The sequence below is a fragment of the Sparus aurata genome, chromosome 18 (assembly GCF_900880675.1).
Source record: "Sparus aurata chromosome 18, fSpaAur1.1, whole genome shotgun sequence".
Lineage (NCBI taxonomy): Eukaryota > Metazoa > Chordata > Actinopteri > Spariformes > Sparidae > Sparus > Sparus aurata.
Genome location: NC_044204.1, coordinates 26,696,565 through 26,715,418, shown reverse-complemented (window position 1 = coordinate 26,715,418; position 18,854 = coordinate 26,696,565). Strand labels below are relative to the sequence as shown.

General features: G+C 42.0%; 1 protein-coding gene across 2 annotated transcripts in view; it reads left to right on the top strand.

Annotated features, from left to right (window-relative positions):
- The window catches only part of pcdh11 (protocadherin 11), a 143,315-nt gene that overhangs the window by 76,189 nt on the left and 48,272 nt on the right, over positions 1-18,854 (top strand). For both annotated transcript variants that reach the window (XM_030396510.1, XM_030396509.1), the window contains 2 exons: positions 4,979-5,014; positions 12,118-12,316. In XM_030396510.1, the coding sequence (XP_030252370.1) occupies positions 4,979-5,014; positions 12,118-12,316 (235 nt within the window). The remainder of the gene's footprint in view (positions 1-4,978; positions 5,015-12,117; positions 12,317-18,854) is intronic.

Below are 18,854 nucleotides of genomic sequence, written 5' to 3'. Positions count from 1 at the left end.
AACACGTGCAAATGCGATGACTGAGATTTACAAAGCAGAATCCAGCGTCTGCACAGCTTCACAAACCTGTTGAGAAGAATACATATTTCTGTTTTTGTGCACACACACACACACACATCCTTGAGTCCACACGGAGTTGTATGCATCCGGACCCAGCTGTAGTAACTGCTGAGAATGAGTGCGAGGAATAGGGAGTTGACTGTCATTCCTCAGTAATCTCGCGTTGCCCGACCTCCGTGTCAAAAGGTCGGGAGAAAATCTGATCAAAGAAATTGAAGTAACGAGATCTGGGGAATCCAGAGGTAGTGATTTGAGTCTCTGGAAACGGTGCCGCCGGCTATTTTTTATACGGATACAAATATTAGTTTTACATATAGTGGCTGCCAGCTGTGTTTTTTAATTGTGCTTGGAGTCAGGGATTGATGAAACACGAGCCTCACGTCCATTGGTGAAAATTGGACGGGGGGGGGGGGGGGTCTTGCTAATTATAGATGCTAATTACGGACGCAAAACAATGTGTTTTTATGTACATCATCACTCGGTACAAGTGTCTGTGGAGCAGCCTCTGTGAGTGTGTTGTCGGTGGCTGACCTCCAGTTAAGTAGCTACTTTGCAAAAAAAGTTAACTTGAAACAAAAGATGCGTCAGACAGTTTTATTTACTTCTGCCATTCAGTACGATAAAGCAGCCTCATCTGTGATGTTTAGCATCCAAGTCTTCTGCCATGCTGGTACAACTCTCAACTTATTTATTTACCTTTTGCATTTTCCAGGAGCTGAGCAGTAATCACCAGCATGTTCCTCTATATACATTTGATTCAACAGTGTGGTACTTTATCTGTCTCCCTCATGAATTGCTCTTTTGAAAATGAAAAAAACAAAATAAACCACCCTCGCTGCTCATGTCACGAACCTCGCATCAGCTGAGACAGCTCTCAATCACTTACAACCGAGGCTTGCTTTTTGCCTCCTCATCATGAGATTACTTTGATGTTTGCTCAGCCTTTTTTTTTTTCTTCCTCGGTCATAGTGTAGGATTTTTTTTTTGTAGAGACACATTTGTCTAAGTGTGGTCAGCCTCTAAAAATGACTTATTAAATGAGGCGGGGCTATGGGGATTTCTTTAAAATCCTGTGGGGCGTGTACAGTAATAAATAAAGAACTTGTTGGCCTCGTGTAATACGATGGAACTTGAATAAATCTTGATTACTATGGATTCATTTTTTTATACTTTTGATGTAAATGCACTGAGGGAGATTGATTTACTAGCCTGTAAACAAATGCCGACGGAATAGTGTCTTTTTAATATCCCTGATATGCACCCAGTGGGCTCATTGTGTTTCTCCTGCAGGCTGCCGGCTTGGTTTTCCCGCTGTAGATGTAATATCAGCTACCCCTCCAGCCACCTGCGTACAGCTTTAATGCACTCTTACCTACCTTCTGCCTATGATTTTTGATTATTACGCAGTCCCCCTGCCTCTGTGCCAGCATGCAGTGCCATAGCTCAGATCCTCACTAGAAGGGAAAAAAAAGGGTTGTTGCTGCACCTCAACCTGTCAGTTCATACTGGAGCACGGGGGAGCTTAAAATACAGCGCTGCAGTCAAAATGTGCTAAAATAGTTACAATGATGTCAAATTATTTTATTTTTTTTGCATACATTTTGGGAATGCATGCCATATAGTGCTACAATATGTGTCGAACTGTACGCTGCTTTCATTCCCACTACATTTTTTTATTCATTCGTTGTGCAGCCACAGCGTCTCAAAAATTGGGATACGTTTGGATACAGAAACAGAGCACAATAAGGTCTGGTGTTTTTAATCAATTATTTATCCAATATTTTAATGATCAGAGTGCCTGGGGTGATCAAAGGCTCGGTTTCGAGGCTCCACTGCCTTTGCTCGCTAAGACATCCCTCTGTACTTTGATGTGGTTCACCAACAAATGCACTTATCTTAAGCATAACTCTCTTGCAGGCTTGCATGTGGGTGCTTTGAAAGCTCTAGTTTGAGAGGCGTACATACAGAAGAGAAGGTCACTGACCAATCCATACTGAAGCGGGGCGAAAAGAAAGAGCAAACTCACATTTATGGTCTCGAGCAATCAGATGTACAACCACTATTTTGAACGCCGTCTAAATATGAGACAAGCATAGGTCACCTTCTCAGATCCCCTCGTGTACATTATCATATATTTAATTGGTTGGCAAGGTCTCCAACTTGAAGTATGTGTCACGAGATGCTGAATAAAACATTACTTGGAGAAGAAACAACTGCCTGATGGCAGCCTCAAGTAAAAACCCTGCTTTAAATGACCAGTCAGTGGATGCAAATGAGCAACTCCTCAAACGGACCTGACAAATGTTGGTGCGCTAGAATATGCGAAAAAAAAAAGAAAAAGAGAGAGAAAGGAAAGAAAAGCACGTATGTTTCAATTACATTTATTTTTAAAAATAAAGATGAAACACTGAACATTCCTTATCCCTATCAATTAATGTATATATGCTGGAACAGTTCAAGCCTGTTGTGTCATTCTTGTATAATGACAGGTACAGTATGAATTATACTTACGAGCTCATGACAAGGTTATTAGACCTATTTAGACATAACTTATATGCAGGATGTCATCATATGCAGAACAGGCACGTGTTAGGTTGATGTTGTTGGCAGTTGAGTTGCCTATACGCAATTTTGAACAACCTTCTTCATGTTACATGAAAGTCATCTCGACAGCCTCCACTTATGCTTAATACGTGTAGTTACTGAGCTATTGAATATATGTTCATAGATTTAGTATTTATTATAGGTGTTGTTTATGAATATCTTTATTTTATGACTCACTCTTTGTGCCATACGTCATAATATCATCCTGCATCAACTGCCCGACTTTCACTAATTTAACCAATATTCATTCATGTTTTAGACATTTTGGGGGGCATCTGACATATTATGACAATGACACATTATGACACTTACATATTACCTCACATTCTAAAGTTGTAATGGCAAACATTTTAGCAAACAGCTGCACACAAAGCAACATTGTCATTCATATGTCATGTTTACATGCAACGTTACGATGCTAGCCCTGATTTTTGCACGGTTTTGGTCTCCACCAGCTCTTGTGGGAAATGATTGACTCTAATATGTTCACCAGCTAGCTGCTAACTATATGTCTTTTATCGGATAGTGCTTAGGTAGCAAGTGTCTCTGAGCCAAACAGTTAAGTCGATGGCCATAAAACCACAACAATAGGTTGAAAATCTGATTATCTTATTAACAATAAGAAGTATAGCCCTCCAGTGCACCATTCTCTGACCACCTTGTAGCATGGTGCTGCTACAAGAAGCCTTCAATTGCTCGACAGTTAAGCCAGCTCACACTTACGTAGGTAACCGAAGTGTTTGCTGGCTAAACTGGCTAAAATCAGTAATAGTTAGCTTGTTAAAAGGTGGAAAGAAAACCCTGTTTGATTTTTAAAAAGTTGGGAAAACTTGTTTAGCATGCTGCAAATTTTTATTTACTGTTTGTCGACCTCAGCCACGCTGTTGACTTCGAAACTTGCTAGCATAACATTAGCATTCAACGTTATGCTTTCTGGACTTTCAGCAGCTAAGTCGTTTCAAAGGTCTGCCCCATTTACTGAAACAGTGAAACCATGTTTTCATCACATAAGAACCTTATGGGATTGTAAAGATTGTCTCATCCATCAGGCAAATTCTCTGGTGTTGCTAGGGAAACAAAGTCACTGCTTCTGAAAACATGTAAAAATATATGTTAATGGTCTGGTATGAGTGGGATAATGTCGTTTGAGGTGCCCATAATCAGTGATTGTTGTAAAAAAGTTTCCTAAAATTAGGTTTTTCTCTATTACAAATCTGAAAAATGTCAACGTAGAGCGATTCCATAATGCCTATAAATGCTAGAGTTTATAACCACCGTGTTGCAAAATATGCATTCAGTCTTGTGGTCTTCTGTTAGTCACATGTTATGTATTCGTCTCAGAAAACCTTGTCACAGAAGACCGCATGCATGGCTGCAGTTAGATGGCACTCAGGTGATTCCATGGGTACCTGCCTCCCCACAAACTGAGAAAAGTAGGCGGAGCTTACTTTTTAATTTAGTTAAGTTGTCCAGCGTGAAGCTCCATTTGAGTTTTTGCTGAATAGCTTTGGGTGTGCTGCTCCACCACTCAGTCAGTATAGCAGCCTCCCTCGGTGAACAATTATGGCGGGATAATCTGTTGACATGAACTTGTTTCCTGTTCATTGTTTTACCGTTCCACCCCAGCAGTCCTCCGCGCTGCTCCCCTGTCTAAGTGCCTCCTCACCGCCAGATTTCTTCTATTTTCTTTGCAAATCAAGTCATGTACTCAGATTATTATACACAGTACAAAGAAAACAAAATTGGTGATTAAAAATTAAATACTCTTATCTCTCTGTGAGTTATCTCGGTCCCCAGAGAGAGGATGCTATTTTGCAGGCTTGCGGGTGTCTTTTGTTCCCAATTTAGAAGCTTGTCGCTGTTTATTGTTAATTTTTGATGCTTCATTTGATATTCTGCTCACTTTTCCTCTCTGACATGCAGAGAAAACATCTTCATCAAAGTGTCAGTTGTGTGGCTCGTGTTGTCAGGATGTCAGGTTTGCCCTATTCTTTACATTCTTTTCTGGGGGGGGGCAGGGCGGGTACGCCGCAGCACGGGTTTTTCTGGCAGGCACTGAAGATGTGCTGTACAAACTCTGCGTCTGAAGAGGAAATCAATATGTATCCTAAAATCTCAGTTCCAGCTTAAAAAAAGACTTTAAACCCACCCAAAATCTATAAGGTTGTCAATTGTGAACTCTGACTGACTTTCAGAAGCCTGGAAAGTTTCCCAACGCAGTCTCCCTTTTGTTTGCTCCGAATAACCATTTCCCTGCTAAATCCTCTGTAAAGTCAGACAACGACGTGAAATCACTGTTCTTCTGTCTTCGCAGGAGGCCTGTCAGCTCGGCAAGATCACTTCTGTGAATGTAAGTCTCACACACACCCTATGCTATGCTTCTTTCTTGCACCTGCACTTCCATAAGCACCACCGGAGCTACTGTACTGTGCAGTTTCTCTCAGTACAATTACTAGATCTTGCAGCTACAATAAATCTGCATGTCGCCTTCATAATCTTCCTCGCTAGAAAAACATAGATATTGTTGTCGCCATTTGGAAAAAAAAAAACCTCAAAACCACAGTGTGGCGTCTGTTGAGAGGATCCTTTGGGTTAACTGTTAGGAGGATTTTGCAAGCATTAGGGCTATGAAAACCCCTCGTGTTTCATACAAAACATATACAAATTCGGAAGGCGCAATGTTTTCATCCAGCAGCAGTGATTCATCTCGCTCATCACTCAACATGTTTTTGTTTTTTTTTCTATCTTTCTTTAAAAAAAAAAAAATGCTTTGTTACTGTGGCAACCATGTCGTTTTGTGAATATAACTGAAAGGTTGTGGGTGAAGTTATTTTTGTCAAGGTGCCGCATATTTATGTTGCTTCCGACCGTCTATACTGGAATGGTAATACAGATTTGTACTTAAACTTCAGACTTTTCCATTTAAAAAGAAATCTGCATTGAAAAGTTTCCTTCTCATTGCTTTAAATGTTTTTTTTTTTCTTTCGCAAAGGCAGCTGTGCTTGACCTTTTTGCTGAAAATCAGATGAAAATGTCTTGACTTTCATTCGTCGGTACTGTTGCATGTTTAAGTGAAGTATTTTTCTCACCTCAAAGGCATTCCACTCGTAAGACATCTTTAACATCGAATCCAACTGCGAAGCATCTAGCTGTCTTACTACATTTGATTTTCAATTCAATTCAAACAACTTTTCTTGTCTCTGGGGGCAATTAAAGGGAACGTGGAGCGGTTGTACACAAGTCAGCATGTTAAGTGCACAGGCACAAACAAAGTCAGATAGAACAGAATAGACTAAATAAACTAAAATAAGAAATGTACAGCATTTACATGAGGTGCAAAGTAGTGTTGAGGAGGTAGGGTTTGGGTTGGGTACGTTTTCTTTTCGGTTTCACTCTTTCTCACACGCGGTTCATCTCCGCACACAGTTCACTTTGGTCAGCAGCAGCAGGACTGTTGCAGTTCTTCCTGAACCTAGAAGAACAGTAACATGTACCTCAGCTTTTTTTTCCAGTTTCGGCAAACAAGGTTGACACGGTGAAAAATCATCCAGAAATCGTCTACACTACAAACACTTTTTTTTTGTGACATCGCGTTAACATACAAGTTCACTTCGGAAGCCGTAATCAGGAGCTCGATCAACACATTCAAATCACTCCCTGAATAAACATGATCAGCATATTATTAGCAGACTTCCCAGCATGAGCTCTTCTCTTTTTTTGGGGGGGATGAAAACCTGAGCGAGACTGCCACTAAAAGGTGTTCACAGGCCTTGATGCGTACTCCTGCATGTAATCTGATAAATTTGCTTCAGTGATGTCACTCAGTGATGTCACTCGGTGGCATTATGGGTAATGTAGGCACCTGCTTGTGAACACGAAGAAGAATAAAAACTGAAATATCTCTGCTGCATCTATTTTGATAATTTATCCAACATCAGTCCGACAGTGTTGTAAGAGTTCAATGCCAGACCAGTGGACTGCATTTTCAGAACCTGGTGCTTACATAACCCACAATGCAACTTAGCCATAAGTGACAACACTAGAGGCCATTTATCTGATTACATACAGCTTCTTCTGGAGCCACAAATGCCTAGTTTCTTCACATGCGCAACAGAAGTCCCCAAGAAAACACACTCTTATGTGTTAAACTCATGGAGTTACCTTTTAAGTTGGTTGTTTTCACAATAATGAAAACATTACAAGCCAGGAGCGACGGTCAATATTTAATTCAGAGAACAAACGACTTTAAAAAGACTTTATTCAAATATTAAAGGCAGCAGTTTAACTTACACTTTAAAATCAAAACAGCTCAAAAGTCATTCATTTGTACATTCTGCACACCACAGCTTGATTGTTACCAGTCACACAGTTCTGAACATTGCTGATATATATTTTCATTTTAATGGACATTAATGGACTACTTTGGCTTTTGTACACATACACATAAACATCATATCAGTGACATTTGACCAGTTTCTTCCAGTGCTCAGAAGTGTTTCATCTGACTCATAGTCATAGTTCATGTTGCACACAGAAAATCATCACAGCAGATGACTTAGTGACAGATGAAATTAGCAAAAAAATCTTTTGACCTGTCAAAAATCACCCAGTAATCTCTCAGTCCGCTCGCTAGAATCACCTCCTCCTTGCATGTTCCTGCTAACTCATCATTTCACACACAGTGGCATATCACCTCACACATAATAGGCAGCGCTGGAACAGCACGTCCAAAAAGAAAAGGGACGCACCTCGCAAAGAAAAAACGCGCGTTGTGCGATCTTTGACGTGAAGCTGAATGGGGACATGTAGGAGAGCGTTTTTGGGGATAAATACATTGCCAGCGCTGTTGTTTATTTTATTTATTTTTTTCCCCCCATTCCACATGAGACATGTGCGACATGACAAATCACCATCTCCTCTGAACAGATTTATGCAGGCCTAGGTGTGCCCGCAAGCTGATCCTTATCTGAAATGGCAGAGCCAATCTCCCCTGATTCACTCCTAAGTGGTCCCTGTTTATCACTCAAAGTGAGGTGGTTGTCAGCCAAGTCCTTCTCTGTACAGCGCCGACTTCTCTGCTATTTCTGGAGAGTGTTAGTCGGGGAAAAAAAAACTACATAAAATAATAAAAACTCCGAGAGCAGGGAGGGGACCTACCGAAAGAACGAGGGTTGCAGCCACTTGGCCCTCTCCTCCTCTACATCTAAATATAACGCACTTCTAATCCAGTAACCAGCGAATCCGGCCCCATCTGCCTATTGTCTGGGCGGTTACCAGAGGGAGGGTTTTGCATTTTGGCTGGCTTGTTAGATGGTAGAACTTGGCATGCGCCTCTCCTGTTCATTTTATCTCTGTGTACATACTTCTCAAGGCAGTGTTTTATCTGGCTGAACGGGCTTTGTTTGGTCTTGATATCTCTTACCGCAGCTTGTCTTTGCTTTATGGATTTCTGGCAGCTTCTTTAAATAAGTGATAATGCCTCGCAAAACACTCACCTTGACTCCTCGGTGGGGTGTTTGTTTTTGTTTTGTCGTGTTTGTCTTTTTCGACATTAATGTTTTACTCGCATTAAGACGCGCGGTGGGAGAGCAAGAAAACTTTTATTTATTTAACGCTCATTAATGGCGTTTAATTGTAATTAATATCGGGGGCCCTAAACGAATTAGCAGCGAGTGCATCGTGAAATCAAATTAGTCTTTTTCTTTCCTCAACATCTGGCGCCACATTCAAACAGGGGCCCGAATAAACAGCGGTCTCTCAAAAATGAAGACACTCCCTTATGCAAAATGACTGTGTCCTAATTGTCACGGACAGCTGTTTGTTCTAATAGATTCTGGATGCCATTGTTGGAGCAAGTTTCCAATAATTAGAGTCATGTGGAGAGGAAGCATGCTTTTTGTAGAGCTGCCAAGCCTCCATAAGTGGGCTCTTTCTTTCTTTCTTTCTTTCCTTTCGCTGGAACCTGGACTTTTGCTTCCTTTTTTTCTTTTTGTTTTTTGCGCGCATCCTCCAGTAATTTTGGAGAAACAGCTGCCAACGCTGTTTGAGAACAAGTAGATATTTAGACGACTTCAAAAGCGTGGGCAAACATGGCACGCAGAGGTATATGGATTGGTGTTTCGTCTCCTCTCTGTCTCGGGGAAAATTGGGGAAAAAAAAGGGAAAAAAAGCAACGCGGCGAGAAAAGGGAAAACATTCCTTTGTAGACGGAACTTAGGAGATATACCTCGTCATTTGGCAGCGGGAGATGTCAACACACGCAGGCAAACAGGATTAGTTTTTTCGGGAGCATTGATATATTTTTATGTACTTAGGGAAATGTTCTGTCTTTCTTATTTTTTCCCCTAATAGAATCAACAGAAAAAACTAAACAAAAAAAAAAAAAACTTTTTTTTTTCCCGAGATGGTTATTTCACACGAGAGCTGAAGGTCGCGTGTTCTCTGACTGAACGCGCTCTCTCTCCTCATTTCTTCATCACACAAACACTCGCACACACTCACACACACAGACGCAGTGATTTGTGGCCTCAGGATCTAGATGAACTGAGTAAATAGAATATTTAGCTGGCTGTTCCAACATCACAACATTGGAAAAGCACTCAGTTGTGCTTTCAGGGCGCTAATTGTGTGGATTTAGGTTAGTCAACCCTCTCTGATAGTTTTTAAATGAAGCTTTTTGTGCACTTGGTTTTTGGCAGTTTGTCCTTCATTAGTGCCAGACTTTATTTCTCTCTCTCTCTCTCTCTCCTGTTTCCCGAGCCTTATTTAGGCTTATCAAAGAAACAATAAGTGCTTTATCCAGGCACTATAGAGGCTAAGGGAAAATATGTTTCGCGCCGAGACATCCCCCTCCTCCTGAGCCGAAAAAGGAGCATGTGTTAATGATGTTTTTGTAATTCAGGACTTTGCGTACTGCTTTTATTGATATGGCGATGGAGGAAGGAAATCAAGATAGTCGGTCTTGTTCGGTCTCAGAAAAAAAAAAAATCTCTTATCAGTTTGAATAATGGGGCGAATAAAATTCACCGCAATAACCGAAGCTGAGGGCGTAATTATGTTTTATGTGTTTTATGTCCCGGTACAGTGTGATCCAGTGTGATGTTACTCGGGGAATCATGTGAAGACATGAATTTAAGCCGCAGACTATATAACTGCAGCCATGCTCAGCTTTACAGATATTACCTCAAAGCAAAAAGTCAGATTTTGTGTCTCCACCGTTTTTTGTTTTTTTTTCCCCTCTTCGCCAAACTCCGAGCAGCAGATATCAAAACGCTACAAATTAAACCAGTGGTGTCTCCAGATTACCCAGCGTGCCTCACAATATGAGCAATTGTAATTGTGGCGGGTTTGGTTTTTTTTCCGCGGGAATTGCCGACGTGCAGACAAACACCACACAGAGGATGTGTTTTTCTTTTCTTTTTTAGCTCCAAAGAAAGGTCGCAACATGAACTTGTGCAAAGCTCCAGAGAAATCAAAGAGGCCTGCACCTTTCAGAAGAAAATGCCCACACTCCTGTGATCCCCAAGACTTTACAAATCAAAGTCTCAGCCTCCACACACGCGTTTCCACTTCTTTTGTGTCGCAACTCAGTGAGCGGGAAAACTAGGACAGAGTTCAACCTGTTAATACACATCCCATCTATTACAGGGCCGGGGAGTCTCAATTATAAATCTTACAGTCAGTTTATTATCTGAAAAAGTAATTCACGACACTCAACAGACCAAAAATCATTTTTTGGGTTACGAGGCCACTGTTTCAATTAGTCCCCCTGGTGACAGGATGCAATTTTGGCATTTCTTTCAACTAAAAGCAGGTAAAGATGATGGATGCGGTATTGGGCGTGTAACAACACTCGATACAATTAGGCGAGGCTTCCCCCTTTGTAATTGCCGTCTCACGGCGCTCGTTCACCCATAAAAAGCACCGCTCATGATGATATTAATAATCTTTGTTTGTCAGTGGTGGCGTGCCAAGATTGTCTCTCTGGAAGCAGAGAGAATATACCTGTAGAGGACACTAATACTATTCAATGCTAAGATGCACGGAAACAACAGGCTTCCTTTTAAAACAAGGTGCTGGAAGACGGACGCGATTTCAGCTTTTTCTTTCTGGAAGACTTTCAGTGACTCGCTAAGGCTCTGCACAAGGTTGATGGGTTAACAGATTCTCTCACCTCGCCGTTGTGATATAAATGCAGTAACTGTGGCTTTATGTGTCCATCTTGTTGGTTTCACCTCAACACAGTGGAGGTGAATTGCATTTTTTAACCTGGCGCTAAAAGCATTGAAATTGTACATTTCTGAGAATTGAACAACAGTTGGTTCCCACAGAAGGAGCGTCCTTGATCTTCTAGATATTACATCGGAGCTACTGCTAAAAAGTATTGCTCTCATTGTGTTCTATGGATGTCCGTGGAAGTGTTCGCTGTTGGCTCTTAAAATGTGGTTTTAAAGTGCTGTGAATGTCGCAAATGTCGATTCTTCTTTGTATTTGGGGCGATGGCAGAAATCTAAAAGAGAAAAAAACTTGAAATCTCTTTTTTTTCCTGCAATATTTGGATTAACTGACCACTTATTCTTAAATAATTAAAGACTAAAACACAACTTTAGTTAAAGAGTAGCTAACATTTTAGAGCCCTTGATGAACTGTAGCTCCGTGTTGTCTGCCGATGGGGTCTGCTCCGTTGTCATTTACTTTGCAATGCAATCCTTTATCTGACGCTTTTATCCAAAGTGACACAGTAAATTTAACTAATAATGCATCTAATGATTCAGAAAAAAACACATTAAGTTCAACAGATTTTTGTTGGTTTGTTAGTCTGTTTGTGTTTTCGAGGACGACAGTGCGTTCTGAACCGACGGCTTGATGTTGCGTCTCCTGGTGTAGAGCCAGGACAGCCAGCGTTTTAATGTGCTTCTCTGTTCTCACCAGAGCTGTTAAGATAGAGTGCCCAGAAGTGATACATGACCGAAAGTAAAGATATCGTGTTAAAATATTACTGTAGTAACATTCAAAGTCACCCACACATATAGTACTTGAGTAAAAGTCTTAAAGTAGCTTATGTGACATGTAGTTACATACTGAAAGTTATTTTCTAGCAATTCTGCCTATTAGTAACCTTAAATTAGTTACCTATTATACTACTACTACCTACTGTAGTAAATAGTAACTACACTTTTCAAATATATAGCTGAGTAAAAGTACAGTATGTGCCTACAACTTGTAGTGGAGTGGATATAAAGCAGCAGAAAATACAGTAGTTGAGTAAATGTGCTTCTTAACTGGTACTCACCCACATCTCTCTGCTGTAGATCTTTGTTTCCAGGATTTTTCGTTTTGTTTTGTTTTTGTGTGGTTGTTGTTTTTTTTGTTTTTTTTTTCACTTTTGGCCATTTCTGAAACAGAACAGAAGAGTTTCTCACAGAACATTTCTTGTTTGTTGGCGTGCTCCAGACCCAGCGCCGTGTCACGTTCCATCTCCCAGACGGATCCCAGGAGAGCTGCAGTGACAGCGGGCTGGGAGACCCGGAGCCGAGCAGCACGGCCAGCACCACCCTGCCTCTTCCCCTCAGCTTCCCTCAGGAGGAGTACTACGAGCAAACATCGCCTAACAGCCGCACTGAGGGAGACGGAAACTCAGACCCCGAATCTAGTGAGTACAGAATTCTTTGCTCTGCTCCAGACAGCAGGCAAATATTTAATTTATGAGTTCCACTGTTATTGTTTTTTTTTGGGTGATTTTCAGAGGCTGACTTTCCCTTAATGCAGTTTACAAGCGGCCATCTGTGTTTTTTAGACAGGGAAATAATTTACTGGCATTACAGCTGTGATCGTCATAGTAACAACACGGCCTCGCAGAACGCTTAATAAGCGACTTCGTTCCCGGCAAATAACCGGTAACACTGTCACAGAATGTGGTTTGCAGTTGTTTTGTTTTTTTTCTTTTGTCTGGGTGAGGTCACTCTTCAAACGTGCAGGACGACAGCTTTGTTGCTCAGGAAGTCAAGCAAGACGGAGGGGTTGTTCCACGCACCGTGTCTATCAGCTTTAAAAACCAAACCACCGTCTCAGTCATGTTGGGTATTCAAATCAATTAGATTTGATCAAAACAAGCAGTTAATCCTCCCGTCCTGAGAGGGCAGAGCTACTTGCACAATCACGCGCGTGTTGTTGACGCTGAATTTTGCACGGCTGGATTTTGTAGACGGGGTCCGGTGCTGAGCCTCGCGGCGCCGAGGGGGGAATTTCTTTACCTCTGAAGTTGGAACTTTGTTGCTGAATTTATTCAAATGATTCACAAGACAGCTGTCACTGCATGGCTTACTGCCCAATGATGTTCCCCATAAAAAGCCCCATCGAAACGCAATGATGCACAACCCCGTCCTCATACATATACAACAAGATTTAAAAAAAAAAAAAAAAACATCATTGCTCAAATAACTGGCTGAGGGAGAGGGAGCGCGCTTAAGAACACACCACAGAGGACCCGGCACTGTGGATCCGAACACTGTAGCCACCAGCAGCATGCCGATGATTCTGCTGAAGTGATTTTGCTCCACCTTAACATGAACAAGGCTATTTTTGAGTCCCCTATCAATGTGTCCTTGTCACAAGCTGGATATTCTGGTCCAGGTGCATCAGATTTTATTTTCTGGTGGTAACCCTGCATCGCATATTGCGGTCTGGATCGAGGCTCTGATCGGCCCAGACCCTCCCTCCTCCTGTGGCCCCTGTGTATCAATGCAGAGATGCTTCAGCCTTTTTTCGTGGAGTTACCTGTCAAAAAAAAACCAAATAGTCTCCTTTTTTCATCATCCAGCAGAGAAAATCAGGACAGGGAGAAATAGATTGCTTTGCATACACCTACATACAGTATAGCTATTGTGTCATAGCTGTAAGTGAGACAACAGCCCTCGGTGCATCTTCCTCCCCAGCAGCTGCGCTGACAGGTCCGGGGCCCGGGTGTCAGAGCGAGTGTGATTGTGAATGCATTTGTTAGACATTAGACGAGACGGGTGACATCCTGCCGATGGCTTCCTGTTCATGTGCATGCAAAGGTCCGTCCCATTTGTGATTCTCCTGTTTTTGATAACAGTATAACGCAAGATACAGCAGGATAACCAGCTGACCTGCATATTCTCCCTCACACACACACACACACACACATATCTGTACACCAGGCACGTGTAACTCACACACAAGCGCGCACATCTAATGTTCAAACCTCTCCTTCTACCAGCTGTTCTCTTTAATGCATTCTCCACAGCGACACCAGTGATTCATACATGTGATTCATTCATATACGGCGGCAATTGCTCATCATCTCATTTATATTCGGCGACATAAACATCCCATACTTCATAAACTTACTCAAATACTGCACTTATTACCCACTTTCCCCCCTCTGGGATAATATTTGCTGGAGCGCATTACTTTTTAAATAGAAGGCCCCCGCTAATGTATCAAATGCATGTGTACTTTTACAAATTGACGCATTAAAAAGAAGCACGGCGGACTGAGAGTCTTAACAGAACAGCCGAGAGTCTAATGTTAGTGGTTGGATATTAGAAAAAGTCATTTTTGGTTATTTGACCACAAAGCTCCCCCTTATAATGCTCCGTGTAAGCCTATCGCGCCACATGATATCGAGGCCGGCGCGATTCATGTCACTATATAAAACAAGTCTAACAGCCGACGGGACCGGATCATATTAGAAGGTTGTGCAAACACCACATATGAAGTGATGTGATTGCTTTCGTGATCACATTTTACCCGCGAAATACATATAGAGCGACGCGGCACAGGGATATGTAATACCTGTCGTTTGCATTTCTAAGAAATACAAGAAGCTCATATTAAATATTTGTATAATTTGATTAAAAATACCCCTTTTTATATTCTCACCTACTGTAAAAACCACTAAAGTTCTTTCATTTGCTTTGAGATGCTGCTGATTTCGCATCACACTCGTGCATTCTCACATCATTTGCAGACGGCGAGAGCGAAAGTCGACTGACTCACACCCGGCTCCATCTTTTTTTTTTCTTCCCCCACCAGAAGTTTTAAAGATAAACTCCGACTCTGTAGCGCTCTCTGTTCAAAAAAAAGGAGAGACGGATCCCTGCGCGCGTTGACCGTCTCGGAGATGAGTGCGTCGGTGACAGAGGGGGGCCTAAGATGGATTAGATATGGTTTTATCAATGAGCAGCAGGCCGGCACGGCGGTGGCAATCTCTTATTGCGTCGTCTCAATTTGTAAAGCAGGAAGAACAAGGGAAAAGTGGGAAAAAGAGAAGGAAGGTGGGGGGTGGGATGGAACGACTCCAAGTGAGAAGAGGGGAAACGCGGCTCGGAGATTGGAAGACCGGAGCCGACGGAGGGGAAGTGAATTTTTCAGGGAGTCAAACGCTGTATTGTTTTGCAAAAGGTGCTACAGCTCGGGCCTGAATGTCAACGCGCGCTGAATAATTGTCTGTGCCAAAGGCGAGCCGCGTGGCCTTCTTATGACAATGAATTTCTCAACTCCTCTTTAAACCTGCATCTTTATTAGACCACCCACTCTTGAAATAAAGTTCATATGACATTTTATGTTTCTATTATTTATGAGTTAGGCGGCTGTTCATTTTATGGGTTCTAGCCCCCCCCCCCCTCTCCTCCGGGCTTACTTCAACACCCAGCCATCAGTCTTGCGCTGTCACCTCTTTTTGTCACGCGTCGTTCCAGAAGTTTTGATATTTTCCTCCTCTGTCTCCGCAAATAGATAACAGGTGCGAATTAACGCCATTATGAGGGTTTAACCCCCCCTGTATTTCTCACAGGCGGCTTTTTTTTTTACATAGCTACACATCTAGAACGATTGATGTGACGAGTGGTACCTGTCCCTTTTGGCCAAGTCGCAACAGTCCAATCAGAAACAGGAATGCATAAAGATACGCGATGCATCTCATAAGAAGGATGCGCACCGCTGTTTCGTCTGACGCGCTCTCCTGTAGTGACTCACGATGTGGCGTCCTGCGATTTCGGCATAGTTGCACGGGTTCAGCTCCTGGGCATCGGAGGTGACTGACATTTCCTGGAATCACTAAGAGCTGTTTTACATGAAAACACTAAAAGCATCCAGTTGATGAAAAAAAAAAAAAAATGTCATTCTTGACATGTCTAAGCGCCGACTTCGCACCCTGTGGAATCTTTTGTCAACGCTTTTTAATACTAATAATTTCCAGTGGCCTTGTGCTGTACTGCACTCGCGGTCTGCTAAGCTTTGTTGACGTGGAATAATTGAATCCGGTGTGTTTTTATTAATTTCTTACACAGCCCGCTCTGTTAAGTTGATGTCGGTTTAATGACGTCCTGAAAGGCTTTCTGCTGAATGATGGGAATCATCATGTCACGAAACGACGAACGGGGCGCTAAGCCCCTCAGACAAAGTGCAGGAAAAGTGGGGAGCAAATCCCTGAGTCTAAATCCTTCACATTTTTTTTTTCAAACAATACACAATTTTTGTTCTCTGGACGATTTGTAATATACTTATTTCTTTCTCCTGTTGCCGGGAGTTGAGGGATTTAAGGGGCTTGTGCCTCTCGCCCACTTACAGGCAGCTCACCGAAGGCAAGTTTTTGAAGTAGTGCATTAGTCTCCGGGAGAAACATGAAAAGAAGCTGTACAGTACGGTGCCGTATCTTAATCTGTGGCATATGGCTTTCAAATGACCAGCTTACACCTTGTCTGGCTAAGATCTAAATCTGCTATTAAGATAAGCCGATCCTTTTTAAACACTGCAAGTATAATGAGATTATAGTTTTAAAACATGCCGCGCGCCGTATTTGTAAAAACGACATCGTTTTATGAGAGAGAACTGCTTCATCAGATAACTAAATCGATGATTTTTGTTTTATTATTTCACTTATTTTTATGATTTCCCTTCATGCAGTTTTGTGTCCAAGGCTTTTATAGCGTATTATATAATCCCCGATGCCAGCAGACAAATAATCTGATTAAAGGCTTGCTGAGTTCATACTTTGTGGGGGGTTAAGTTCTCAACTCTTTGATTTCTGTAGGTCGCAATTTTTTTTTCATAATGGCTCTCAGACTTTGAGTTTACGGTTGACCGATTTGAAAACTGCCCCCCCCCCCCTTTTTTTTTTTTCTCGTCTGTGGAAAAGGCCACTTGACTCGATACAGTGTGCCGAACACGTCGGGACCACTTGATTTTTTAATACTCCTCAAACCACCGACTTTACCCTGTACGTCTGGGCCACCGATGCCGAGTTCAACTGTCTAGACACAATCTGCCCATGAATAAAAGGGATTTCACGAGGACGAACAACAACAACAACAACAAAAAAAAAAGTTGGACGGCTGTGATTGGGACTACAACTAACCAGCCTTCCTTGCGACACTGTACCACGGAATTCCTTTGTCAGTCACACGGCTACACCGCGCCATAGTGTTCAGCGCAGTTCGTTGCATTAATTATTCATATGAGTCCAATCTCAGTTTCACTTTGAGGGGTTCTCATATGCAATTAGAAGTAATGAATGTGCTTCTTAATTACATTCATTTGTGCAAATTTCCATTCCCCATTGAATTTTTCTGTGGAAACATTGTGACACTGACCAATGGCGTATCATTTGCAATGTGACTAAATCCATTCAGCGTAGAACAATTAGCCGTAATTAGTGTTACAATGTCATCAGCGACCAGGGGGAAAGAATAAGCTGACATGCGGAGGGAGACGAGGACCCCTTGTTCGGAGAGTTTTTTGGCGAGATCGGGATAATTGGCTGACCACAGGTTAGAAAACGATGAACTGCTGTAAGACTGCAGGGCACAAGGTTTTTTTTTTTTTTTTTTCCTTTTTTCAACTTTTATTCATGTAAAAGTTAGCTGATCAGGCATTCTCTTTGATAGAAGTGCCCTTCTCCGCATTTAGACACTTAGGGGCTGCCAGGGCAACCTTTTACTCCTGCCAGCCCATCTCATCGTCTGCTGCTGACAAATGAGCAGCTCCACTAAAGTAATTAAGAATGAAGTGCCTTGCTTTAGGATACAGCGCCGGTAGTTGTCGGAGGGATGGCGGTGGGGCACTCCTCATTCATTTCACATCGTGACCTTACATACTGTCATGCTATCAGAGATATTCTGGTTTGCTGTGTGTATATTTAATTCATGCCGCACATGAAATGGTAATGCAGTGTATTCCTTTTTCTCACAAGTTATCCCACAATCTACAAGAAAACGTCTTCTGAGTCTTTTTTTTTTTTCTTTCTTTCTTTTTCACATCATTTGCACCAGTTTGCTTCCCGCTATATATTCTCCCTCATATAAATAAATAAAAGCCTTTGTGCCTTCTGGCTCCCAGAACTTTTTACAGCTGCCCCAGTGGGCCTGCAACGGAGCTAAATGAAGCAACACTGAGTATTAACCTACATAGATTGGACCTTCCCTTTTAAGATGATTTTAGGGGTTTGGCTTTTTTTTTTTTTAATGCCTTCCTCCTTATTTTGACTGCCGGGGGTCTATAGCTGAGTCAGACAGGGATTTAGACGGACTCCTCTGTATCCTCCTTTACCGATTGGGATTTGGTGGGAGTGCTCAGTTTCTCAGAGGTGAGGTGGAGGGGAACCCTTGTTTTATCTGGTTCAGATGCCACACCAGTTGTCTCGGAGAGAGAGAGAGAGAGAGAGACGAGCTATTGATCTGGAGGAGTCAACTCAGCTCGCAGAAATCTCTCTCAAACCCTCTTCAAACGACTGGAAAGTGTCACGTTAGAAACCTCCTTTTCCAGAGTATTAGGCCCCGTCTTTGTTGCCCTGCCAAAGTCTTCTGTAAAGTCGAGGCCGGGAGCTCTTTCTCGGTAGAATCGTTCCGATCTAAAACAGGAAAAAGCTCGAAAAAGATATTAAAAAGATCTCTCGCATTTACTGTACAGGTTGTTTTTTGTTTTTTTTTATACCAATGGAAGCACTTTTGGTGTCATGACCAGACGGAATCAAGAGCTGTAATGGAAGTTAAACACATTCCAACAGTGTCGAGAGCTGATTCACAGACTAATTTTAACTGGCAAGCAGACTTAAGGGTCCAGTGTGTAGGATTTAGGAGAATTTAAGGGCAGAAATGTTGTGTAATATTCATAATAATGTTTTCATGAGTGTACAATCATTTGAAAGTGAGAGTGGTTGTGCTTTTGTA